The 23,107-nt window shown below is 32.2% G+C and overlaps 13 protein-coding genes across 13 annotated transcripts; 5 read left to right on the top strand and 8 right to left on the bottom strand.

Moving 5' to 3' along the window:
• Window positions 1-72: 72 nt before the first annotated feature.
• On the top strand, window positions 73-1,076 carry PPL_06637 (uncharacterized protein; the record flags this gene model as incomplete). Its single annotated transcript, XM_020577491.1, has 3 exons — window positions 73-424; window positions 506-720; window positions 852-1,076. The coding sequence occupies 3 exons, from the start codon at window positions 73-75 to the stop codon at window positions 1,074-1,076; spliced, it is 792 nt and encodes a 263-aa protein (XP_020431939.1).
• Window positions 1,077-1,809: 733 nt separating this feature from the next.
• On the bottom strand, window positions 1,810-2,882 carry PPL_06636 (uncharacterized protein; the record flags this gene model as incomplete). Its single annotated transcript, XM_020577490.1, has 2 exons — window positions 1,810-1,841; window positions 1,880-2,882. 2 exons carry the CDS (start codon window positions 2,880-2,882, stop codon window positions 1,810-1,812), a joined length of 1,035 nt encoding a protein of 344 aa, XP_020431938.1.
• Window positions 2,883-2,993: 111 nt separating this feature from the next.
• On the bottom strand, window positions 2,994-3,711 carry PPL_06635 (uncharacterized protein; the record flags this gene model as incomplete). The annotated part of the gene is made up of 2 exons (XM_020577489.1): window positions 2,994-3,181; window positions 3,666-3,711. 2 exons carry the CDS (start codon window positions 3,709-3,711, stop codon window positions 2,994-2,996), a joined length of 234 nt encoding a protein of 77 aa, XP_020431937.1.
• A 331-nt stretch (window positions 3,712-4,042) lies between these two features.
• Window positions 4,043-4,183, top strand: PPL_06634 (uncharacterized protein; the record flags this gene model as incomplete). The annotated part of the gene is made up of 1 exon (XM_020577488.1): window positions 4,043-4,183. The coding sequence occupies one exon, from the start codon at window positions 4,043-4,045 to the stop codon at window positions 4,181-4,183; it is 141 nt and encodes a 46-aa protein (XP_020431936.1).
• Window positions 4,184-4,313: 130 nt separating this feature from the next.
• On the bottom strand, window positions 4,314-6,051 carry PPL_06633 (uncharacterized protein; the record flags this gene model as incomplete). The annotated part of the gene is made up of 3 exons (XM_020577487.1): window positions 4,314-4,570; window positions 4,646-4,847; window positions 4,915-6,051. 3 exons carry the CDS (start codon window positions 6,049-6,051, stop codon window positions 4,314-4,316), a joined length of 1,596 nt encoding a protein of 531 aa, XP_020431935.1.
• A 652-nt stretch (window positions 6,052-6,703) lies between these two features.
• PPL_06632 (uncharacterized protein) lies at window positions 6,704-7,638 on the bottom strand (the record flags this gene model as incomplete). The annotated part of the gene is made up of 2 exons (XM_020577486.1): window positions 6,704-6,925; window positions 7,618-7,638. 2 exons carry the CDS (start codon window positions 7,636-7,638, stop codon window positions 6,704-6,706), a joined length of 243 nt encoding a protein of 80 aa, XP_020431934.1.
• A 185-nt stretch (window positions 7,639-7,823) lies between these two features.
• PPL_06631 (uncharacterized protein) lies at window positions 7,824-8,094 on the top strand (the record flags this gene model as incomplete). Its single annotated transcript, XM_020577485.1, has 2 exons — window positions 7,824-7,836; window positions 7,907-8,094. The coding sequence occupies 2 exons, from the start codon at window positions 7,824-7,826 to the stop codon at window positions 8,092-8,094; spliced, it is 201 nt and encodes a 66-aa protein (XP_020431933.1).
• A 572-nt stretch (window positions 8,095-8,666) lies between these two features.
• Window positions 8,667-11,024, bottom strand: PPL_06630 (ankyrin repeat domain-containing protein; the record flags this gene model as incomplete). The annotated part of the gene is made up of 2 exons (XM_020577484.1): window positions 8,667-10,798; window positions 11,006-11,024. 2 exons carry the CDS (start codon window positions 11,022-11,024, stop codon window positions 8,667-8,669), a joined length of 2,151 nt encoding a protein of 716 aa, XP_020431932.1.
• Window positions 11,025-11,312: 288 nt separating this feature from the next.
• Window positions 11,313-13,494, bottom strand: PPL_06629 (uncharacterized protein; the record flags this gene model as incomplete). Its single annotated transcript, XM_020577483.1, has 5 exons — window positions 11,313-11,380; window positions 11,560-12,052; window positions 12,174-12,805; window positions 12,880-12,903; window positions 13,242-13,494. 5 exons carry the CDS (start codon window positions 13,492-13,494, stop codon window positions 11,313-11,315), a joined length of 1,470 nt encoding a protein of 489 aa, XP_020431931.1.
• Window positions 13,495-13,978: 484 nt separating this feature from the next.
• On the top strand, window positions 13,979-14,874 carry PPL_06628 (Hsp20/alpha crystallin family protein; the record flags this gene model as incomplete). The annotated part of the gene is made up of 4 exons (XM_020577482.1): window positions 13,979-14,125; window positions 14,233-14,448; window positions 14,485-14,662; window positions 14,837-14,874. 4 exons carry the CDS (start codon window positions 13,979-13,981, stop codon window positions 14,872-14,874), a joined length of 579 nt encoding a protein of 192 aa, XP_020431930.1.
• Window positions 14,875-15,020: 146 nt separating this feature from the next.
• PPL_06627 (uncharacterized protein) lies at window positions 15,021-16,634 on the bottom strand (the record flags this gene model as incomplete). Its single annotated transcript, XM_020577481.1, has 1 exon — window positions 15,021-16,634. The coding sequence occupies one exon, from the start codon at window positions 16,632-16,634 to the stop codon at window positions 15,021-15,023; it is 1,614 nt and encodes a 537-aa protein (XP_020431929.1).
• Window positions 16,635-17,480: 846 nt separating this feature from the next.
• On the top strand, window positions 17,481-18,608 carry PPL_06626 (uncharacterized protein; the record flags this gene model as incomplete). Its single annotated transcript, XM_020577480.1, has 1 exon — window positions 17,481-18,608. One exon carries the CDS (start codon window positions 17,481-17,483, stop codon window positions 18,606-18,608), a length of 1,128 nt encoding a protein of 375 aa, XP_020431928.1.
• A 202-nt stretch (window positions 18,609-18,810) lies between these two features.
• Window positions 18,811-22,102, bottom strand: PPL_06625 (uncharacterized protein; the record flags this gene model as incomplete). Its single annotated transcript, XM_020577479.1, has 2 exons — window positions 18,811-21,763; window positions 21,885-22,102. The coding sequence occupies 2 exons, from the start codon at window positions 22,100-22,102 to the stop codon at window positions 18,811-18,813; spliced, it is 3,171 nt and encodes a 1,056-aa protein (XP_020431927.1).
• Between the last annotated feature and the right edge of the window lie 1,005 nt (window positions 22,103-23,107).

The following is a 23,107-nucleotide window of genomic DNA, read 5'->3' as shown; positions in this document are numbered from 1 at the left end:
CAACACATAGCACTAACTCACAGAAAAAATTAGTCACACAACCGTGCAGTCAAGAACGCAACTGGAAAGCTTATGGTTGATGACCGTCTCCACAATACTACTGGTACCTGGTCTAAGCACATCGATACTGTCGAGTTTTCATTGAATTCAACTGTTCATTCAACTACCGAGTACACTCCGTTCAAGATCTATTTGGGACACAATCCGTTAACACCACTCAACCTCGTCAAAGAATCGGATGCTCTGGTCGACGTCACAGACAAGCAAATCATTGAATCTATTAAGGAAAGGAAAGCAATCATTAAGTTAGTCAAACGGAACATCTGTATTGGAAATCAAGAAATGAGATTTACATGGAACAAAGGTAAAAAAGAAAACCAAATCAAGGTAGGTGATTACGTTTTCTACAATAATAATAGAGATGGTAAGAAAAAGAAATTGGATGTGAGGTATGAAGGACCGCGAAAAGTAGTGGAAGTCGATAATTATAATAATATATTCATAGATGTGATTGGAAAAGATGGAATAAGTACAAAGAAGAAGAAGTTTAATTCGAAACACATAATGTTATACGATCCAAAGATGAATGATAATTTAATTAATGATGTCGACGACTTATTAGTCGAAAACGGTGCTACGGCGGAGACCGATCGGGGTAGTACCGTTGGCGATAGTTCAGACGACTACGACGATATTGATTTTGATAAATTATTCGATAAAGTTTTGCGAAATGTCGAAAATAATTTTAACGAACTACGTAACGAAGTGGACAAATTTGATCATAATTTAAAATGCAATCTAAACAAATCAGAAATAATAGTGACAAAGAACATTATATCATACATCAACAGCGACGACTTCATACCAAACACTCCCTCTATTATTGTCAAAGTTCTAGCATACACCAAGTGGAGAAAGGATATTGTTGCCATCCTCGCGCCAAGCGCAAGTTCACTCTTGGTACTTCCAAACTAGCTCGTGTCGAATATTTGGTTAAGGTTGGAAGAGCTCTCGCTTGGGTACCACTACCCGGTTATACTCTAGCGACTAAGTTTAGTTCAGCTCATTCAGTTTAAGATCCTACAGACGGATGAGTCGGCACCCGTCTCTCGCATTAGTCCTGATAAGGTTTTCTTATGCAAAGCCGCGTATAAGTTTTTAATCCTGTCAGGCTGCTGCCTCGAAGAAGAAGGGCAGTGTTGGAATCGTAGTTCCAAGATGTCAATCAACCGACAATTGCCTAACCGACAAATTAATAAGATTATATAAGCGCAACAAGAACTCAATAAACAATTCATAAAATTCATTAGATTTCACAACCATCTTTAAACACATAAACTATTTATTATTATAACATCATTATACTACTACACTATGTCATTACTAACACGTTGAACGGTGTTTCCAACACAACGTCTATTAATATTTGGTGATGTGCCACAAATATGTATATTACTATAATAGTATAGAAACTTGAGATTCGGATAGGTCTCTTCGATCGTTTGGTTTTCAATCTGATTCTTCGAAGCATCGTAGATCTTCTTGGCATACATTTTTATCCCCAGCGAGTTACTAGTGAATGGTAGGTGTTTCGATTTTATGTGTGCATAGCCACTGGCTAAACTGCCATAGGTCTTTGAATATTGGTAGTTATTTTTGTTGTGAAAGATGATGCGTTTGATCGATGGTGATTTCGATGCCACTGTGAGGGTGCCCAACAGATCATAACAGATATCCAGTGTTTCGATGGTAGTCCGATTGGTTTCAAGCAGCGGTATGATCCAGTTGTCACAGTCATAGGCATAGAGTTTACGAACCTGGCATGCAGGCGAGCATAACAGCTGTGACAACGACTTGCCTAATCCCCCATGGACATTACTAACGATGAGCTTGGTGATACTACCAAGTTGACTTCTAATGAAATCGATTTCCTCTGGTCCTACTGAATTGACACTGAGAGTGGTTAGTTGGGTGTTCTCACCGAGGATATTAGGGTTTCTGGTGAGTAACATCGGCAGTTTCAACTTGCGAATTGAACTACTGAAAATACGTGATTCAGTTGGCATTTTGTTCAGTTGTACCGTGGAGATATCCAGTGATGTCAATCGTGGTATTTGTTGCAGCTTTTGATATATTCTAATGGCTTCTAACCTAATCTTAAAGAATGTCAGTGAGTCGAGATTCGGCATGTATTGTATAATCGATTTACAATGATGCATTTGGAACGGCATATCTCTAGCATGTGTTAGCTTTAGCTTTGTAACACTGTTGAAGATCAGTCCTAATTCAATGGGTGTGCATGTTGTTGTCGTCTTGTCTGTTAGTTGTCTGAAGATATCCATTGACAGTGTTAGATGATTGATATTCTTGAGTACTGAGAGTGGATTGATAACACTGTTCTTCAGTTGTTGTGCTAATGTTTTATGAGGTGAGAGAAGGGGAACTCGTTGTTTGTATATTTTGGTTGAGAAAAGATTGAATCGAGTGAACATCGATGATATAAGTTTGTATAACTCTTTCGAAACCAAACCAATAGAGAGCAGCCATCGGTAGTTTGAACAAAGTTGATTTGTATTCAAAATCACATCGATATCATCATGCCAGAGATCACGAATGATTCGATAGATGATCAATGTTGGCAATCGATATTCAACAGTTCCACGATGATACTTTTCGATTGAGTTGTCTGTAACCAACTTTGATTTCAAATCATCTCGATGTTCTTGTCGTTTAATGATCGCATCAATTAGCATATCTTTCTTTAAACCATTATGTTTTAATGAGTATTCTTTCATTATCTCTACCAAGTCATCTCTCTTCATATTATTAAGTTCATCTTGATTATATATTTTCTGTTTATCTAATATCTCTTTTGTTGTCATCTTATCTTATTATTTGTTTAATATTTTTTAATGATAGTGGTTGTGGATGTTTTTCACAATTTTTTTTTTTTCCCAAATCCATAGGAAATATTATTTTCGCTGTTTTTTGATTTACAATACAGAAGCACAAACTTTAATACCCAAGATACCTAAGACACTGGCGAAAATGTTCAAATTAATAAGTGATTCAGTTGAATTAGATGATTGACCAATTGAACTGTTTCCATTGATTCCAGATACCCGTTGATTCTTGAATATTTGATTTGATTGAACTAATGAACCGAGTTTTTTGATTGATGCTTTTTTTTTTTAAAAACAAATAAAAAATAACTTAAATTAATTTAAATCTCTACATTTACTAAAATTTTTATTCCTTACCAATTAAACAATAAAAAATAACTAAAATTAATTTAAATCACTGAAAAGATAATTGAGATATGATCAAAGGTATTGATCAGATTCAATAGACAATGATATGTATAGCATTATGATTGTCATACACAGATATATCAACACATAACTCTAACTCACAGAAAAAATTAGTCGCACAACTCAAAATGACGATAATTATTTTTAAAAAAGGAAATTTTTTAACCCTCTATGTGTGTGGTATATAACATTTCAATCAGTCAGTGTATTTCTTTTTTAATTTATGAATAATCTTTATCAGTTGTACAAATTGTATAATAAGAGTCATGTCTTAGTTAAATTATAAATCAGATTGTTTATAACCAATATTTTAATACATCAAAAGTAACTTTAATAGAATCATCATCTATAAACAATCGAAATTTAATTCTGGTGTTAACTGAAGGATTGGATGTGTCATTTGTTGGATATGGGAATCTAAACGTTCATTTAATAACCAATATATCTTGACACCCGAGAATTCTTTATGATCTAGATTCTAGATTCTACAAAGGTTTCACTGTTCTTATGATCACATTGCATGTAAATGGTAAAAATTTAACTATAAATACATTAGTTTTTGTCTAAGTATCATCATCACTAAACAAACATAAATTAATATAAAAATCAATATATTATCAAAAAAAACTAAAATGAATTATTTGGTATGTAATTCATATAAAAAACATATAATATAACATTTATAAACAATTACTAAACTCGGATCATCAGTCCAAGCCAATCAAAAAACAATGAATGAAATAATGTTGAACAACAGTAACAACACTTTGACTGGTCAAACAACCAACTCAAATCAATCACTTGTTGATTTGAATATACTTGCTACTGTCTTGGGTATTTTGGGTATTAAAATTGGTGCCACTGTATTATAAGCTTTACATCTACAAAAGCATTTTATTCATTGTATAACTAAAATAAAGGAATAAATACATATAATATTTTATTTATCTCATGAAAAAAGAGAATAAACCATTTGACTGAGGTTTATTATTGTTGGCAAATTCATTGTTTTGTTTTTTGATTTTGAGTTTCATATTCCCAAATCATATTTTTGTTGTAAAACTTCATAAACAGCTCTTCAATTCCTTGTCCAGTTTTGGCAGATGTCTCCATAAATGACATTCCAAGTCTATTAGCCAACTTTTGACCTTTTTCATAGCCAATCACTCTATTGGGTTTATCACATTTGTTGCCAACCAATATCTTAAATGCCAATGTTCCATAGTTATCATTGATAATGTTAAACAATCTCGTTACATCTATCGATTTACAATATAGTATTGAAGATTGTTAGTATGAATAATAAATCGATTCACTTTTTGATTGTTAATTACTTTCAAATGAATCAGAATTGGTGACATCATAGACAATAAAGATGGCCATTTGATCAGGAATGTTCAGACTGGTCATTCTTTCGAACCCATACGTATCCCATAGTTGAAGGTTAAATGTAAATTTATCTCTAGTGAATATCCGTTGTTTAAAATCGGTAGTGGCAAATCCAGGTGAACTATCGAAATAGTTTATCATTTCTTTCTATAGAACATTTTTACAATTAGTATTGAAGTTAATCGATGGTAGAAAATAGCATGTTATCATTTACCTTTCCAACTGTGGAATCTCCCATTAATAAGAATTTAAAGGTAAATTCGGTTTTATCATTAGATATGGTGGTTGGCTCTAGATTTTTGAAATATCTTGAATACACAGATTCCAATGATAGGTCTTGTTTGATAGAAAAGATCGGATCTGTTCTTTGTAAAACACTTTTTTGTTCTACGGTAGTGGTGTTTATTGTCTTGGGAATTAAATTATCACTTTTATTGATAACTTTAATTGTTTGTTGTATATTTTTCTGATAGATTTCAATATCATATGGTGTTAAAGTTGTAATAATATTGTAATTATCTATGATATTTGTTGTTGGTTGATAATAGTAAACATTATTCTTTGAAATTGATCGTATATATTGATTATTATGAATATTGATTAATTTTAGTAAGATAATATCAATGCTATCAGTATGATCTTTGAGATAACCGACTATATTATTGTTATAGTTTTGGTAATCAAAGAGTGTTTGATCATGATGTTTAATGAATTGTTGTACTGATTCTATCGATTGAATTGAATTAATAATCGATTCTATTGAATTAGTTGTATCATTTTCATTATTATCATGATCATTATCTTGATCATTATCATCTGTAACATTACTACTACTGCTAGTATTATTACTATTATGTTTTAAAGTATTAATTATTTTGATAAATGATTTAAATTCCTCTAATTTAAGTTTAATCTGATCTTTTAGTAAATCTATATCATTTATAATTGGTTTCTTTAATTTTAGTTCCTCTTCAGTCAAATATTTATGTAGTATTGCAAAGTGATCGCTTATCTTTTGTTGTTTATCTTCGAGTGATTTGTATTGTTTTGATGAATCTTTTATGTTTGACCATAATTTATCGATTTGTGATTGTATATAGTTATTTTCTATTTCTTTTGTACTATTATCATTATTCTCATTGCTATTACTATTATTTTTATTTTTATTAATATTCTTTGTGTTATCTATTGTCTTTAACAATTGTGATTTGATATCATCGATATGTTCACAAGTATGATTCGCATGTGATTTGGGATGATCATTAGAGCACCTGTAACAAAACAACAAATTACATTGAAAACAAATATATTCATATGTTTTATTATGTTTTGAACACTCTAGCTCTTCCATTTAAATTAATCTAATTTATTTAAAATAAGTTATAATAATTAAATTAATTCTTTAGTTTTTGTTTTGAGAAAAATTTGGTTAATTTGATTTTGATTTGATTAACAAAATTAAAAATATATTTACATACAAATTTGAAAAAAATAGAAGTTAAAAAAATAATTTATTCACCTGCACTTCAACCCCAAAAAAAAAACAAAAAACAAATTTTCTTTGTTCACTACCATGTTCACCACTAGTGTTGTATTTGGTAACTCTAATAACAATTTATCTTGAGATGTGAGAGTAAAGTGTCACAATATCAATGAAAGCATAACAAATATATCATTTCATTTTTTGTAGTATAATCATCAAAATTAAATAATATTTGTTTAATTCCATTCAATGACAGATGTAAAAAATTAAAATTTGGGTCAACCTGTCAAATTTTTTTGATTTGTTTCTGTTTTTCCATGGAATTAAATTAATATGTTAATTGTTTATTATAGTTGAGAAGTTTATATAAAAAAAAAAAATGGAAATTAAACAAAATCAAGAAAGTAATTTTGAATAATATACCTATTTATTTTATTTTTTTTTAAACTTATCTATTGGTAATAATATCATTAATACCAAGAATCTAAAAAACTATGATATTAAAATTTGTTTTTTAGATTTATAATACAGAAGCACAAACTTTAATACCCAAGATACCCAAGACATTGGCAAGAATGTTCAAATTGATTAGAGATTCAGTTGAATTAGATGATTGACCGATTGAAATGTTTCCATTGATTCCAGATACCATTAATTCATTCTTGAATGTTTGATTTGATTGAACTGATGAACCAAGTTTTGTGATTGATGCTTTTTTTGAAAAACTTAAATTAATATCTTTCTAAAAAATTATTAAATTAATTTTTATTCCTTACCAATTAAAGTCATTTTAGATCGTTTTTTAGAGTTATTTAATATTAAAATATTTATTTATGTTTATAAAAATAGATAAAAGATCCAATTTATAGAATTATAAAATTAAATATTGTGGTTAATTTTGTAAAATGTTTTAAAAGAATTGAACATTCAATTAATCAGAAGATAACTTATTTTTTCCATAAAGAGATTTAGTTCAAGATTCAAGGGTATAATCTTTTTGAAAGTTATGTGATTTAAATTGATTTAATATATCAGTAAAAAGATATTTCAGATATGATCAAAGATATTGATCAGATTTCAATAGATATTGATATATAAAATTGTGATTGAAAGACACAGTGATACATCAAAACACAATACTCACTCAAAAAATTACTCAACCAACTCAAAATGATGACAATTATTTTTAAAAAAGGAAATTTTTATAACCCACTCAATTTGTGTTATAACATTTCAATCAGTCAGTGTACTTCTTTTTAATTTACCCTAAATCTATCAGTTATACAAATATTATTTTCATCTCTTTATTGTTTTAAAAAATCAGATTGTTGATATCCAATATTTTAATAAATCAAAAGTAACTTTAATATAATGATCATTTTTAACAGAAATTGAATGCTAGGCCATTAACTGAAATCATTAGTAGTGACATACATTTGGAATATATACATTCATCATATTACCAACATATCTTGACACCCGAGAATACTTTGATGATCTAGATTCTAGATTCTACAAGATATCACATTGATTAAATGATACGAAACTATAAATATAAGACTTTTGTCAAAAAATTTCACTAAACAAAAAAGAAAGTAAAATATAAAAATTACAATACTTTAAAACAAGGCTATCCAAAAATGACTTTAATTGGTAAGCAATTCATAAAAATAAACCTAAAAACATAACATTAAACCTATCTAATAATATTATAATATTTTAGCATCAATCACTAAACTCGGATCATCAGTCCAAGCCAATCAAACAACAATGAATGAAATAATGTTGAACAACAGTAACAACACTTTGACTGGTCAATCATCCAACTCAAATCAATCACTTGTTGATTTGAATATACTTGCTACTGTCTTGGGTATTTTGGGAATCAAAATTGGTGCCACTGTATTGTAAATCAAATCATCCATAATAATTCTAAAACAATAAATCATAATAATCAATAACAATTTGATCAAAAAGTTTATATACTGTATTAGATATGTTAAGTCTATTGATTAACAAAACTGTTTTTAAACTGTCATTCAATTTATTTCAAATAAATATCTTTTCTATCATTGACCAACTGATTTTTAATCTATATTTTAATATTTTTTTATTTTAATATGTCTAAATATTCAAAATTAAAAACTTTTATTATTTAAATTATTTTGATAATACTTAAAAGTGAGGTTACAATACAGAATATCTTTTTTTGAAGGTAAGTGAAACTCGATTTTTTAACCTTACCCATATGTCTTATTTTTTTTTATTAACAACTTACTGGTAATAATAATAATTGTTGAACAAGTAGAAAAATAATAAAAAGTTGCAAAAAAAAAAAGACGGCAAGATTGAAAGATTATCTTTTGGTGGTTTAATTCGCAAAAAATTCTGATTTATTATCATTTCTTTCGATAATAAAATAATTTTATTTTTTGGATTAAAGATATTATTAATAGCTAGTTAATATCAATGTAAAGATTCATTTAAAGATGATTACTCTTGATTAATTCAAGTCTTGAATTGTATCCAATACACAGACTATTCTTTTGAAGACGATATTGTTTCGGTTGATTGTTTTGTTGAATTTCAAAGTTGTGTTGTTTGAGATATTTAATCATTTGAATGTCACCATGATTGATTGCATTGTCCATTGCTTGTATTGTGCACGATTCAGTTCTATTTTGATGAAGATAAATGAGCATCTGAAGATCATGTGCAATATCCATTGGGAATTGTGGGAATGGTGCTCCAATTTCATTGAGATATTCAACAATTGAATGACTACCAGCAGCAATTGCTTTACATGTCAATGGCACTGTAAGTGGATAGTTTGTGTTCTTATGCAACCATTTGAAAGTGATAAGACAATTACTATTGATTGAAATATCGAAAGCATCTTCAGAGAATTGAAATCCTTTCTCCTTGAACCAATCTAAAACTGTGGTATCTTTCTCTTTAATAAAGGAGTCTATTTTCACTTGGGTTTTATCGATCACCATATCCTTTGGTATTCCATCATTAGTATATTTGAATGTTTGGAAATTAGGATTTCTTGTGTTTATCATAAATAGTGATTTTGAATAATCAATAGCCAATTGTTTGTGTTCCTCTAGAAATTGAACAACCTCCAAATGATTACCAAGAAGAGCAAGATGTAAAGCTGCATGAGAACAACCTTCTGTTCGATTGAAATTGAGATACTGGACAACATCCAAATGGCCATTTGCTGAAGCATTATCTATTGCTTTGGTTGAACACTGAGCAGAGGTATTCTCATTAAGGAATCGAATGATTTCTAAATTTCCATCTCGCGCAACTTCATCCATTAGATTTTCATTTGTCTCTATTGTATTTGGTTTTTGTGATGTGAGTAACTTTAATAATTCAAGATTACCATTCAATGCCGCCAAGCTAATACAATTTGATGTGATCTTCTCTGATCTATTTGACAAGAGGAATTTGACAATTTCCATATGATTTTTGCCAACTGCCATATGTAAAGCCATATCTTTTTTAAAGTACTTTTTATAATTATTAAGCAGAAATACAACCATATCCAGCTGTCCACCGTGAGCTGCTTCCTCAATAGTATTGTTGGTTAAACGATCAGTTCGATTATTGTAAAGGAATTTGACACATTCTATATGTCCATTGGATGATGCTAAATCAATAGCAAAGGTGGATTTACATCCTTCAGCTAGATTTAAATGCAAATACTTTAATATCTCTAGTTGACCGTGTTGTGCTGCGATATCTATCATTGAAAGTTGAGATGTTCCTACTGTATTGTCAAATATTCTATAAAAAACACTTGCATCTTTGACATTGTTGTGAATGAATTCAACGATTGAAAGATGACCATATTGAACAGCTTTCTCCAAGATCGATCTGAAATCCAACTCTGTTGGGAATGTATTGTATACCATTTCAATGAGATCCAGTGCACCCATCTGAGCAGCAACATTCATAGAATGTAAAAACAGCTGTTTAAACATTACATAACTATTACTTTCAAGTGGTCTACAATCATCCTCCATATTAAAGTTACTTTCATTGTAGTCTTTGAATTGAACGATGCTTCGCTTCATTACTTTTGATATTGACGAGGTGGTGAGAGCACCGCTTTCTAGTAGTATTTGTTGGCTTTGCTTTATTACATATTGCATCTGTTCACCATATTTTCTCCTATTGAAATAATATAGATAATTCAAATAGAAACGATGATAGTAACTTTGTAATAAAGTTGGACGTTGATCTCTAATCAGAGTGTTGAATATCTGTTTGTATCTCTCGTGATAACCATATCTGATCAGCTGATCTGGGAAACAACCAAGGTCATAGTAATCAAAGAATAATCTTCGCTTGACAAACTGTGTAGGATTATTAACTAATTTACTACTTCTATACGCAGCTGACTCTTGACGATTAATAATTTTAACTAAACTATATATTTTATGTCTAATCGATTGTGATTGAAATAATCTTTTAAATAATTTACTTTCATAATCATCATTATTATTACAATCTAAACTTCTATTATTGAATTGCATAATTATTGAATTTGTACATTGATCGAATAATTTTGTGAAAGTCAAAAGATAAATAATCCAAATCACTTTTATAAAAAAATAAACTGTTTATTTTTTTATAAAAGTGATTTGGATTATTTTTTTATTTTTTAAAAATCTTTGAACTAAAAAAAATAGAAATTTTTTAAGAGTTTTATTTTATTATCAAATATATCTAGAAAATGTTCAATATAATAATATTGTTTATAGATTATAACTCTTTATCAATGTAAGTCTTGAGTTGTACAAATAACAAGAAGGTTTGTATTTCATTATAATAAAACACTTTGTTCTATTCCTCACCAATTAAAAAAATGATACTAATTGGATAGTATGTTTATTGTTGTCTGATTGGTTGTTATAGGAAGGGCTGCGAGAGTCATTCTCTGAATTAGGTGTACAACTAAACAGTTGGAATTTTTTAAAGTGATCCTGGTTGGATAGAAAATTTATTGTTGTTTGACAGGTTGTTGTAAAATGAGCTGCGAGAAGTGAGTTATTTAGCTGAGTGGGAGCTGCGAGGAGGATCAACTGACGAACTAGGGCTATGGTGCTGGCAACTCAATCAACAACGCATACTGGGTGACTTTCTTCACTTGCTTGGATATCTTGGAAGCTTTCTTCTTCTTCTTGGTGAGATAATTCTGTTCTCTGAATGTGTCGTACCGATCTTTAGGAAGGACGAAATACAAGTCTACTTGTGCCACCCCCGTTCCGAGTTGATCGATGATATCGGACAGTTTGTTCATCACTGGTGGATGCTCATTCGAGGTGGTGACCTGAAACAGCTGGTTGGGTTTGATCAAACTATCGATCGCAGGAAAGTTGTCAAAGTTAGGGAGTAGATACTTGTTTGGTGGTGATAAGCCAATATCTGCGATAGAGCAGAGTGTGGAAGAAACTGTTGGCGTGAATGTGATCTTGTCTGTTGCAGTGGTGGTTAGGTTTCTTCTATCAAAGACTCCTCCTTGTTGCAATAGTCTGTGAGCAAAAGACTCGAAGAATGATCCACCCAGAGGTGAGTGCAAAAACTTGTGCACATGAAGTTGCTTGACGACCGAGTTGATGTCGACCGCCTCGACAGCCTTGACAACTCGCTCAGCAACGTACTTGGATGAGAACTGTAGCTTCATCGAGGCGTACTTTGGAAGAGCAGCCTGCTCGTATGGGATAATTTGAATCACTTTGTGACTGCCTGGTGCAATCGGAACCTCCTTGCCAATGCTCTCGACGCATAAGTTTAGATTGATTGTTGATATCGCATTCTCTATTTGACATTGGGAAGACGCATCAAGGGCATTCTCGAGCACAAAACGAGGAATGCCTCCCCATTTGTTCCAAAGAGATTCGAGTATTTGCTGCAGATGTAAACAATCTTTATGAGTGTATGAAACTTTGGAATCAGAGAGTGGACCTACTTACCTGTGTGACATTTGGGTATAAAATTGGTCTTACGTGATCAAGTTCGGATTTGAACCAAGGTGGCATATACCTGCGGGTCGTGCCAACGTTCTTCAGAAACTCTTTGTAGATCATCGGATCAGGTGATGAAACAATGATCGTTTTAGCTGCGAAATTTGTCTCCTCTTTGCTGTCTACCAAAAAGAAAGTTGATCTGAGACAAAGGAGAGTGATAAAATCACTCATGGGTCCAAGTCTGACAACTGGAATGCCACCAACGTAAGTGTAGAGATAGTATGAATCGGCAATCTGGGCGTGAATCGAGTGAACAACCATAGTTCCCTTGACCCGTGCGATGAGATACATAATGTAGAAGAGGAAACAGGACTTACCAGTTCCTGGATTGCTAGTGATAACGAATGCATTCTTAGAGGCTGTGGTTGGGGTTGAAGTTGAAGTTGAATTAACTTCATATTGATCAAATTCTGCATAGATTTGATCTTTCAGCTCAACATAGCAATCTCTCACGTAGATAGATGATCTGTTGACATTATGCCCCATGAAGTGCACGCCCACTGGGAGGGAAAGGATATTGACTGCGGGATCAATCGAAGCACTGTGCAACGTCCTCCAAAACTCGAGCTCTGAAGCAACTGTATTGACAATTAAGAAGTGGAATAAGTTTGTCAGTATCATTAAGGTTGTTGGTTTGTGTAGATGTACATACCTTCTTGTGTTGGTGTTTGAGGAGCTGTTGTGTATGAAGTATGATGAGAAGAAGAGTGAGTGTATATGAATAGGTTGTAGGAAACGATTGAAGTCATATGATTGGTAGAGTAATGAGCGGTGTGAGAGTTGTGAACAAGGAGAGGGAGAAGAAAAAGAGAGAGGTGTAAAGACAAGAACATGAGAAATAGGTAATGCAGTAGAGTAATGAGAGGAGTGAGAGGCGAGAAGAAAGAGAAGGAGAAGAAGAAAGTGTAAATATAGTACAAGACAAGATAACAAAAGGGAGAAGGAGAATATGAGGAGTGGGATGGTTAGTATCATAGGTGGTTGGTTTGTAGACTTGAAGGTAGATGTACTTACCTTGCTGTGGTTGAGTGGTGGCGACATAGATTCGCTGAAGATTCCTATCGACTGGAGTCTCAACATCAAGTTGAATGGTCTTGGCTGCATCAGAGAACAAATCGATAGAACCGTCACCTACAGCGAGTTGTTTGGAACCTCTGATGACAGGGATGAGACGATTATAGTTGGCGGTGTTCTCGAAGGTGAGTTCGTCTTTCTTGTTACAAAACTCTACCCAACAAGTGAACGGTGGGTGTTGTTGTTGCGACATTATGAAAGCAGCAAAGAATAATATATAGATGGATAAAGTAAAGGAGAATGAATCGAAAGAAATAAAATAGCTACTGATAAGGATGAGAGTGTATTAGTAACAATGAAAGATGAAAAGATAGTATATGTTGTGATAGAAAGTGATAATGATGTAGTTTGACTATTGAAGATGAAGAAATAGTAATTGTTGTGAGCTGAATAGAAATAAAATGAAATGAAGTGTATCAATAAAAACTCACTAAAAATTAATAAAGGTCATTTTTTTTTCCTCTAGAAAAAAACCAACTTGATAACTATGTTTACTTCATATACAGTATTATAATATATATATTATTTGTAATTGTATTTATATTTTTTTATAAATAGTCTTGAAAACTTGGAGTTTGAAATCATCAAATAAATTAAATTAACTTACAAATTAGTATTAGTTAAATAAATAAATAGATAGTTAAATAGAATATTAAACAAACAATATATAATTAACCATGTTTTTATTCGAAGATCCATCATTTTATCAACAAAGATCCAATCAAAGATATAGACAAAGAAGACAACAGTCTATTATGAAGATCCATATCATTCAAGATATTACGAGGAGGAAGATGAAGAAGATTAGTACCAATTGTACTTGGGTAAATTAAGACAACAGAAGTTGGTTGAACAAAAGAGGCAACAACAGCAACAGCAACAAGTTGAGTTGGAAAGAAAAGGAAAATTACTAGAGTAACAAAGATTAAAGCAGCAACAATATCAACAATACCAACAACAATTCAATCAACAACAACAACGACAAAAACAACAACAAGTTAACTTTACACCAAAATATAAAATTAATGAAATTGATGGTGTTGTTGTTATCAGTATGGAAATACCCGGTTTCAAGAAGGAAGACATCAATATTGCAGTACAAGATTTAACATTGATTCTCTCTGGAACCAAGAGTCCTGCAGAAGAAGTAAAGTCAAGAGAAGATACACCATACTTTTAAGAGATTGAAGATCAAGAGATTGATTTTATTAACTCAACATCATCTCCTATCCCATCTACTCGTAAGCCAACCGTAAAGAAACAGCCACTCGTCACACCAAAAAAAATCGAGAGTTTCAGCCAATCATTTGAACTCTCAAAGAATTTAGATTTGCATTCTATCACTGCCAAACATCAAGATGGTATACTTAAAATTAGTATCAACAAAAAGAAACAAAATCCAAAGCAATTCAACTTTATTATCTTTTAAAAAATTTCAAAATATAAATAAATAAATGTAATACATTAACCTATGTAAATAAAAATAAATTTATACTTGTTGAAATCAATCGAACTCAGTTATAATTATTATTAAGATGATGGTGATAATGATCAAGATCAAGATCAAGTCTAAGGTGAACTTGATCATGAGGATGAAGGTGAAAATCAAGCCGTAGTTGAAGATGAAAATGGAAATGGAAATTAAAATAAAAATTATTTTAAAATATAGAGTAACAAGTTTATTTGGAGAGAATTTACAAGTTTATTTCCATATATTATTTAAAGATGATAATTCTTTATCAACGTAACTCTAGAATTGTATAAATAACATGAAAATTTTTTATAACTTTGAATTTGTCTAGTTGGTTGAATGGTAAAGTTGTGTTTCTTGAGATATTTAATCATTGAGATATCATCATGATAAATTGCATTGTCCATTGATTTGAATGAACAAGGTTCAGTTCTATTTTGATGAAGATAAATGAGCATCTGTAGATCATGTGCAATGTCCATTGGGAATTCTGGGAAAGGTGCTCCCACGTCATTGAGATATTTAGCAATTGGAAGGCAACCATTGATGATTGCTTCTCTAGAATGCTGAATATCAAGATGAAAAACGGTGTTCTCATGAAACCATTTGAAAGTTGAAAGACTATTGTTTTGAATAGCTATATCTAATGCATTTGGTGAGAATTCAAAATTATTAAATCTCAACCATTCTAAAACCAAAATGTCATCATCTTTGATAAAGCTATCCATAAGAAATCCAGTCGGATTAGTTTTTATATTCTCTGGAATTCTTTCATAGAAATATTTGAATGTTGAAAAATTGGGTGTACGATAATTAATTATCGTGGATAAATGAACCGAATAATCAATTTCGAGGTGTTTGACATTAACTAGAAATTCGACAACATCCAAATGATTATTGAGAATAGCTAAACGTAATGCTTCTTGAGTACAACCTTCAGTACGATTGAAATGTAAGTATAGAAGAATATTTAAATGTCCATTTGAACAAGCTACATCCATTACTCTGGTTGAACAATGTGCTCTAGTACTCTCTGATAGATACTTTATGATTTCTAAACTTCCAATCTCTGATGCTTTTTCCATTAAACATTGATTTAAATTTATCAAAGAACTATTTGGAATGAGAAACTTGAGAATTTCAAAGTTAGCTTTTTCAACTGCAAGATAAAGGGATGTGAATGATACATTATCTATTTTATTAATCAAAATAAATTTGACAATTTCGAATTGATTATAGGAAATTGCAGTATTTAAGGAAAATTCGTTTTGAATATTATTGTGATATAGGAATGCAATCACATTTAGATGTCCATTAGTTATTGCTAGATTACAAGTCTCTTTTGAAAATGGATACCTATTGAAATAGAGATACTTTAAAATCTCTAATTGTCCATATTCCGCGGCAATATCCATTAGAAATCGATTATAATTATTAATATTTTCAAATAAACAATTTATATATAGGAATTTGTTGATATATATTTTTACGATTGGTAGATGACCATATTGAACTGCCATCTCCAAAATGTAACGGTAATCTAAATCATAAGGGAAAAATCTCTCTACATATTCGATAAGATGGAGTGCCCCCACTTCAGCAGCCACCAACATTGAATCTAGAAAAAGTTTCTTAAAATATTGATAGGTCTTCTCTTCAATCGATACCTCATCATATTCAAGGAAACATTCATTGTAGTCATGGAAATCACCTAATCTGCTTTCCATTGCAGTTTCTATTTGTTTTCTTATTTCCAATTGATTTTCCACTTCTATAATATATTGATGGAGATCTGAAAATGAAAGAAATAATAATTTGCCAAATTTAAATAAAGGTACCAATACACGTTGGTCTCTAACCATTGTGTTGAATATTTGAATGAATCTCTCATGATAACCATATCTAATAAGTTGATCTGGAAAACATCCAAGGTCATAGAAATCAAAAAATAACCTTTTGTTTTGATATATTCCCAACCTTAAATATGGCTGAATTAGCTTCCGATTATTATAAACAGATAATTGACGATTAATTTCCTTTACAAAATAAAATATGACATTCCTAATAGCTCTACTCTGAAATACTCTTTTAATTTGAAAGTCTAATTTATTCTTTCTATCCATTTTATTTGTTAAAAAATAATTTTTTTAAAAAATGAGAAAAAAGTTTTAAAACTTTGGTTTTTTTAATAAATTAACAAAAAATTTTATTTATACTAAAATAAATTATTATTTTATCCAATAATAAATAAAATTTTATTAGACTTCTTTTAATTCCAAAGTAGTAAAGATCGCAATAAAAAATTATTAGTTTAATTAACAATTTTCTTATTAATAATAATTAAAAATAAAAATAATTTATATCTTAAATTTTAAAAACTTTATAATCTAAATCTTTGTTTATCTAATTTTTAGAAAAATCCTACAAGCTTTAATATTTTATTTTATTTTTATAATATTAATCTCTATTGCTCTAACAAACCAATCATCACTAGAAATTGAAAATTTTTAACAAATAAATCATTTCATTTTTTGTAGTATTATCATCAAATTAATAATGTTTAAGAGATGTTCAAATATATAAATAAAATAAAATCATTTAAGAAATGTTTGTATTGTCCTTCACATGACGAACGACAGACTAATTACACATTTCCAAACTATATCATTCAAAAGATCGTTGGACTGTCGGTGATAGAATCTATCTATATGGAATACGAATTCCGTCATACTCGTCATATAGAATCAATGGAAATCGTTTATATCGACAATGTCTCAGCCAATAGTAACAACTATAGCAAGAGAGTCAAGATTGAGAACTCACTGTCTTTGCTCTACAGATTATCATTCATCTCCAAGGATCTCATGAAATTCATCATCAATCAGTTGCTACCACGCGTCCTACTACCATGCGATCTAAACCACAGTACATTCAACTTCTTTACGATAAGAGATAATTATAACACTTGCAGCAACACCGACAGCAACACTAACTTTATCAGTAAAATCGAACATCTTCATTGTTATTACAACTCATACATGAAAACTAAACCGAATTCAGTTGGACGACATATATTCGATGACAATAGCAATCTTTGTTTTCTTGGAAATATAAGATCATTTGAAATCAACACTGGTATTACGCCGGCTTTCATGAGTGAAAAAGTGTTTGCTGCCATGCCATTGCTCAGAAAGTTGAAGGTAACATCGGAGTTCCTTGTGCAACCCTATCTCGATACCTACCAACAATACAACAAACAACTACAAAAGATAAAAATATCGACTCTGGCATCATCTCTAAGTCATTACAATGAATTTAGTAAACTACTATTGAAATCGGAATCAATAGAATCGATCGGTTTATTAAGATCAAACTACAGCATTGCTCTGCTTAATAAGATAGTTGCTGCAAAACCAACAATCAAACTATCGTACCCATTCAAAGAAGGAATGGAAGAATACAATATAGCTAATCATATAAAAATATTAAACTTAAACAAGCCTAAAGAAGAAGAACTACAACCATTTTTCAATAGTCTTGTAGGTGGTGTCAATCAGATTACAAGAGCAATCATTCCTACTCATTGTATTAAGTACTTGAATGAATTCTATCAATTAAAGATAGTTAGATTGATACTACTCAATTTCGAAGAATATAAACAATCGATGTATGAAATAGCAAAGAAACCATCGGTTAGATATATCGTCGTATATGACATGAAGAAAATAGAAGAGAAACAACTCATTATAAATGACAAAGATTTCAACTTTAGATATTCAAGATATATTAATCATGATATGATATCAATGTATATATTTAAAAGAAAAGTTTTTTAAATTTTAAATTAAATAAATAAATTTACATTTTATTGTTTGTTTGTTTTTGTCTTGAATATTCGAAAGTTTGTGTTTGTGTGTTTTTTTTGATCTTTTTTTTTTACAAATAATCAAATACCTTATTTGGAGTACTGATTGATTGATCGATCAAAATCTTATTTTTTTAATATTATTATTATTATTATTATATTTTTAAGTTATCCTAGTTACTAGATGGTAAATAAAGTGATGGACGAGTTGGACCACGAACAACATCTACAAGTGCGTCACCTGGTGTTTCATATGATTTGAATGCATTGATTACACGTAACTTTTGGTGAGTTTGTCTAACGATTTGCCATCCACGACCGACCGGAACTGGTCTATCGGTTGATTGGTTGGTTGGTGAAACGGTGCTGCTACCAACTTGCATTGGGATGTCGGTGTTGTCTTTGGAGACGAGTGGAGAGTCGTCGCTGTTGTTATGATTGCTTTCGTTGGATGTGGTGATTGATATTTGATTGGTGGAGTGTGGATTGCTGTTGTCGATTGGTGGTGTGTAGATGGCTTCTTCCTTCGATGGCTTTGATCGCTTGATGGGTGGTTCGCTAATTGGAATCATACGCAACATCAAACCCCATGGCAGTGCAACCGATCCTGTGACGATGCATGCAACCCATTCTTGGATGACCAATGGCTCGGTAGAGGTTGCCTTACCACCGAAAGTTACAAAGATAACTTGAATGATGACAGTGGCCACCAAGACAACGAGGAAGATTGGATTGTTCAAGATACCCTTGAATGGATTCACTTTGGCACCCAAGACACGACTGTTTATCTCGTTGAACAGCTGGAGGAATACAAAGGTGTTAAAGAGAATGGTGTATTGATGGGTTTGTTGAATCTTGAAATCGACAAAGTTCTCGTAGATAACGTCTCCCTTGTAGAGGAGAACGAATAGGATGATCAGTTGGAGAACCGATTGACCGAGGATGTTCTTCCACATGGAGCGAGTAATGAGTGGAGCGTCTTTACCGTTGGGTGGACGATCGAGGAGTTCTTGAGTGGGTGGTTCGGTGGCGAGTGCCAGTGCAGCCAAGGTATCCATAATCAAATTGACCCAGAGAAGTTGGACGGCAGTCAATGGCGAGTGTCCACCTCCAGAGATGGCACCGACAAAGGCAATGGTAACGGCCACTACATTGACAGTCAACTGGAATTGCAAGAACTTACAGATGGCATCGTAGATGTTACGTCCCCAGAGGACGGCACGAACAATCGAAGCGAAATTATCATCGAGAAGCACGACGTCCGAAGCGGCAATAGCAACCTCAGTACCAGAGATACCCATAGAGAAACCGACGTTTGCCAACTTCAAAGCTGGACCGTCATTAGTACCATCACCAGTTACAGCAACGACTTCACCCAAATCCTTGAGACGTCCGACCAACAATTGTTTGTCGGTTGGCGAGGAACGAGCGAGAACCTGAAGTTTTGGAAGAATTGCATCCATTTCCTCCTTGGAGAGATTACGGAATTTCGGTCCCTCCATGCACAATCCACCTTCGGTCAAGATACCACAGTTCTTGGCAATGTTTTGGGCAGTGATAATATTGTCACCGGTAACCATACGAACGGTAATACCTGCACGTTGACATTGGATAACGGCATCTGGAACCTCTGGTCTCAATGGATCTTTGATACCGACGACACCAATGAAAATTAAATTGGACTCTGGAGCTTCCTTCTTGAAATCCAAACCACAGTCGATTGGATAGTCACGGTATGCCATACCAATGGTACGGAGTGCATCAGTTGCGAAATCAATGATGGTTTGGTCGAAAATAGCTTTGACCTCTGGTGTTAATCGTTGGACTTGTCCGTTTTGGTCGATGTAACGATCACATTGTCCGAGAACAATCTCAGATGCACCCTTTTGGAAGAAACGGTAACTCGATGAATCTTGCTTGACCAACACACCCATACGCTTACGAGCCGACGAGAATGGATAGAGTTCAACAATCTCCAAACGACGACGAGCCTCTTGGTAATCGGATCCAAACAACTTTCCAAAGTTCAACATGGCACACTCTGTCTTGGAACCGATGAATTCGATTTTACCCTTGGTCGAGACACCTTCGTAGGCATTGGAGTTAATGGCGATACCGTCACAGAGAATGGCAGCAATATCCTTTGGAAGAGTCGAAGCGAATTGCTGACAATCCTTGAAGAGAGTACCGATGTAACCGGTAACGACAGTCATGACATTCTGGGTGAGAGTTCCGGTCTTGTCGGAACAAATGGTAGTGGCGCTACCCATGGTTTCACACGATGCCAAGTGACGTACCAAATTGTTTTCCTTGAACATCTTCATCATACCATATGCAAGAGCCATTGTTACGGCAAGTGGAAGACCTTCTGGCACGGCGACAACAATAATAGTGATGGCACCAATAACCATGTTGGTGATTTCACCACCGGCTTTGGAAGAGATTGGCTCACCATTAACTTTCTTTTCGATAAAGTACTTTGGAATGATAATCAACAACAGTAGAACGGCAGCTGACAAACCGAATTTACCAATATTGGCAGCGAGTTTTCCGAGTTTCTCTTGGAGTGGAGTATCTTCAGATTCGACACGGAGCGACATCATTGTCTTACCGTTGAATGAATTGGTACCGACAGCTGTGACCATGATACGACCGAAACCTTCCAACACCATACTACCAGAGATAAACATTGGATCGAAACCCTCAGTGTAATGACCTTTCTTGATTGGATCGGATTCACCGGTGATCGATGACTCGTCGCAAGTAATGGAGTGACCCTCGATAAAGACACCGTCGGCACAGAGAATGTCACCGGTATCCAAGAGTAGGACATCACCGACACGTACATCAAAGATGGAGATTTGACATTGCTCACCTGAACGGATAGCTTTGATTTGTTTATCGGAGGTCTTTTCATTCAACTCACGGAAACGAGCTTGATTCTTGAAATCATTGGTCGAAGTCACGACCACTACAATAATTACGGCGACCAAGATAGCGACACCATCAATCCAACCAGTCTCTGGATCATCGGAAGTATATGGAATGGCACCCAAAACAATAGAAATAACAGCGGCAATAATAAGTAAAATCAAAATATGATCTTTTAAAGCATCTAGAATGATACTCCATAATGGTTGATGTGGTGGAGGTGGTAAAATATTTTTCCATAACTAAAAATTAATTGGAAAATATTAAAATAGAAATTAATAAATTATTATAATATTAGTTAATACTAATTACTTACATTCTAATACGATTGGCTTCAGTAGAATTATATTCGTTTGGTAAACCTTGGGTTGTCGATGATTTAAGTCCAGCAGCCAAACCTTGAACACCACCAATCTCTTCGAGTAAAGCTGGATTCTTTGGAACATCTACGAATTGTCCCAATGTTTGAATATCGAATTTAAACTCATCTTCAATACTATCCAATTGGATGGACTCTAATTGTTGAGCAACCATTTGAAGTTGTTGTTGTTTTTTTTTTTAAAAAATATTTAATTGGATTTGTTTTTTTTTTTTATTCCTATATGAACTTCAAATATATACAGATAATCGATAAATAATATATACAAATAATTATAAGTAGTAGTTTATAAATATATTAACTTTAAGACTTTCAGACCACAATGTTGATTGATTAACAAAATCCAAGCTTGGTTTTATTCGTGGTTTCAACGATTGGATGTAATGTAAAAAAACAAAAAAAAAAATATTATTAAATTTAGATATGCCATACCAATGCATAGGAAATAATGGTGGCAAAGGTGACAACTGAGTGTATAGCGGTACACAAACTTGATCAGTGTGTTTGTGTATCCATCACAAGTTTACACAACAATAAAAGTGTCAAACTTCATTTGCATCCTTAAAGTAAAATTGTTTTTTTCTTTTTCTGTTTGACCGAAGTGAAATCTCTTATTTTATTATTAATTTGATCTAATAGCTACTTTAAATGATGTACTTTTTTTTGGATTTATAGCCATTAATTGATTATTTGAGGCACCAATAGCCATCACCACCATCACCATTTAACAAACAAACAATAAAATATAAAAATAAAACATTGCATATATTATCAAGTATTGAAATATTTTGACAAGGACCATCCAACAACAAATTAGGCACTAAATATATAATAAAGGGGGTATGTTGTTATTGATTTTTCAGTTGTTTAGTTTACAAACAAAACCTTGGTGCAAATGGGGGTTTGATGGTTTGCAAAAAAAACTGACAAAAAAAAAAACAATTTACAAAAAACTAAAGGTTTTTTTTTTTTTTGACACCTGTCAAAAATCAATCATCGATTTAAAGTTCTAAAAAAATCATATTTCTCTCTTTATTTTTCCGTTCCACCAAGTGGTGTCTTGGTTTTTTTTGGTGCAGATAAGATTATTTATGAAACAACAATGCAGGATATTAAAAATTTTACATTATTTTTTATTTTGTGATTGTTTAATCAACCAT

Source organism: Heterostelium album (genome assembly GCF_000004825.1).
Source record: "Heterostelium album PN500 unplaced genomic scaffold PPL_scaffold6, whole genome shotgun sequence".
Taxonomy (NCBI): domain Eukaryota; phylum Evosea; class Eumycetozoa; order Acytosteliales; family Acytosteliaceae; genus Heterostelium; species Heterostelium album.
Note: the sequence above shows the minus strand (reverse complement) of the source record. Positions and strands in the feature narration are given on the sequence as shown.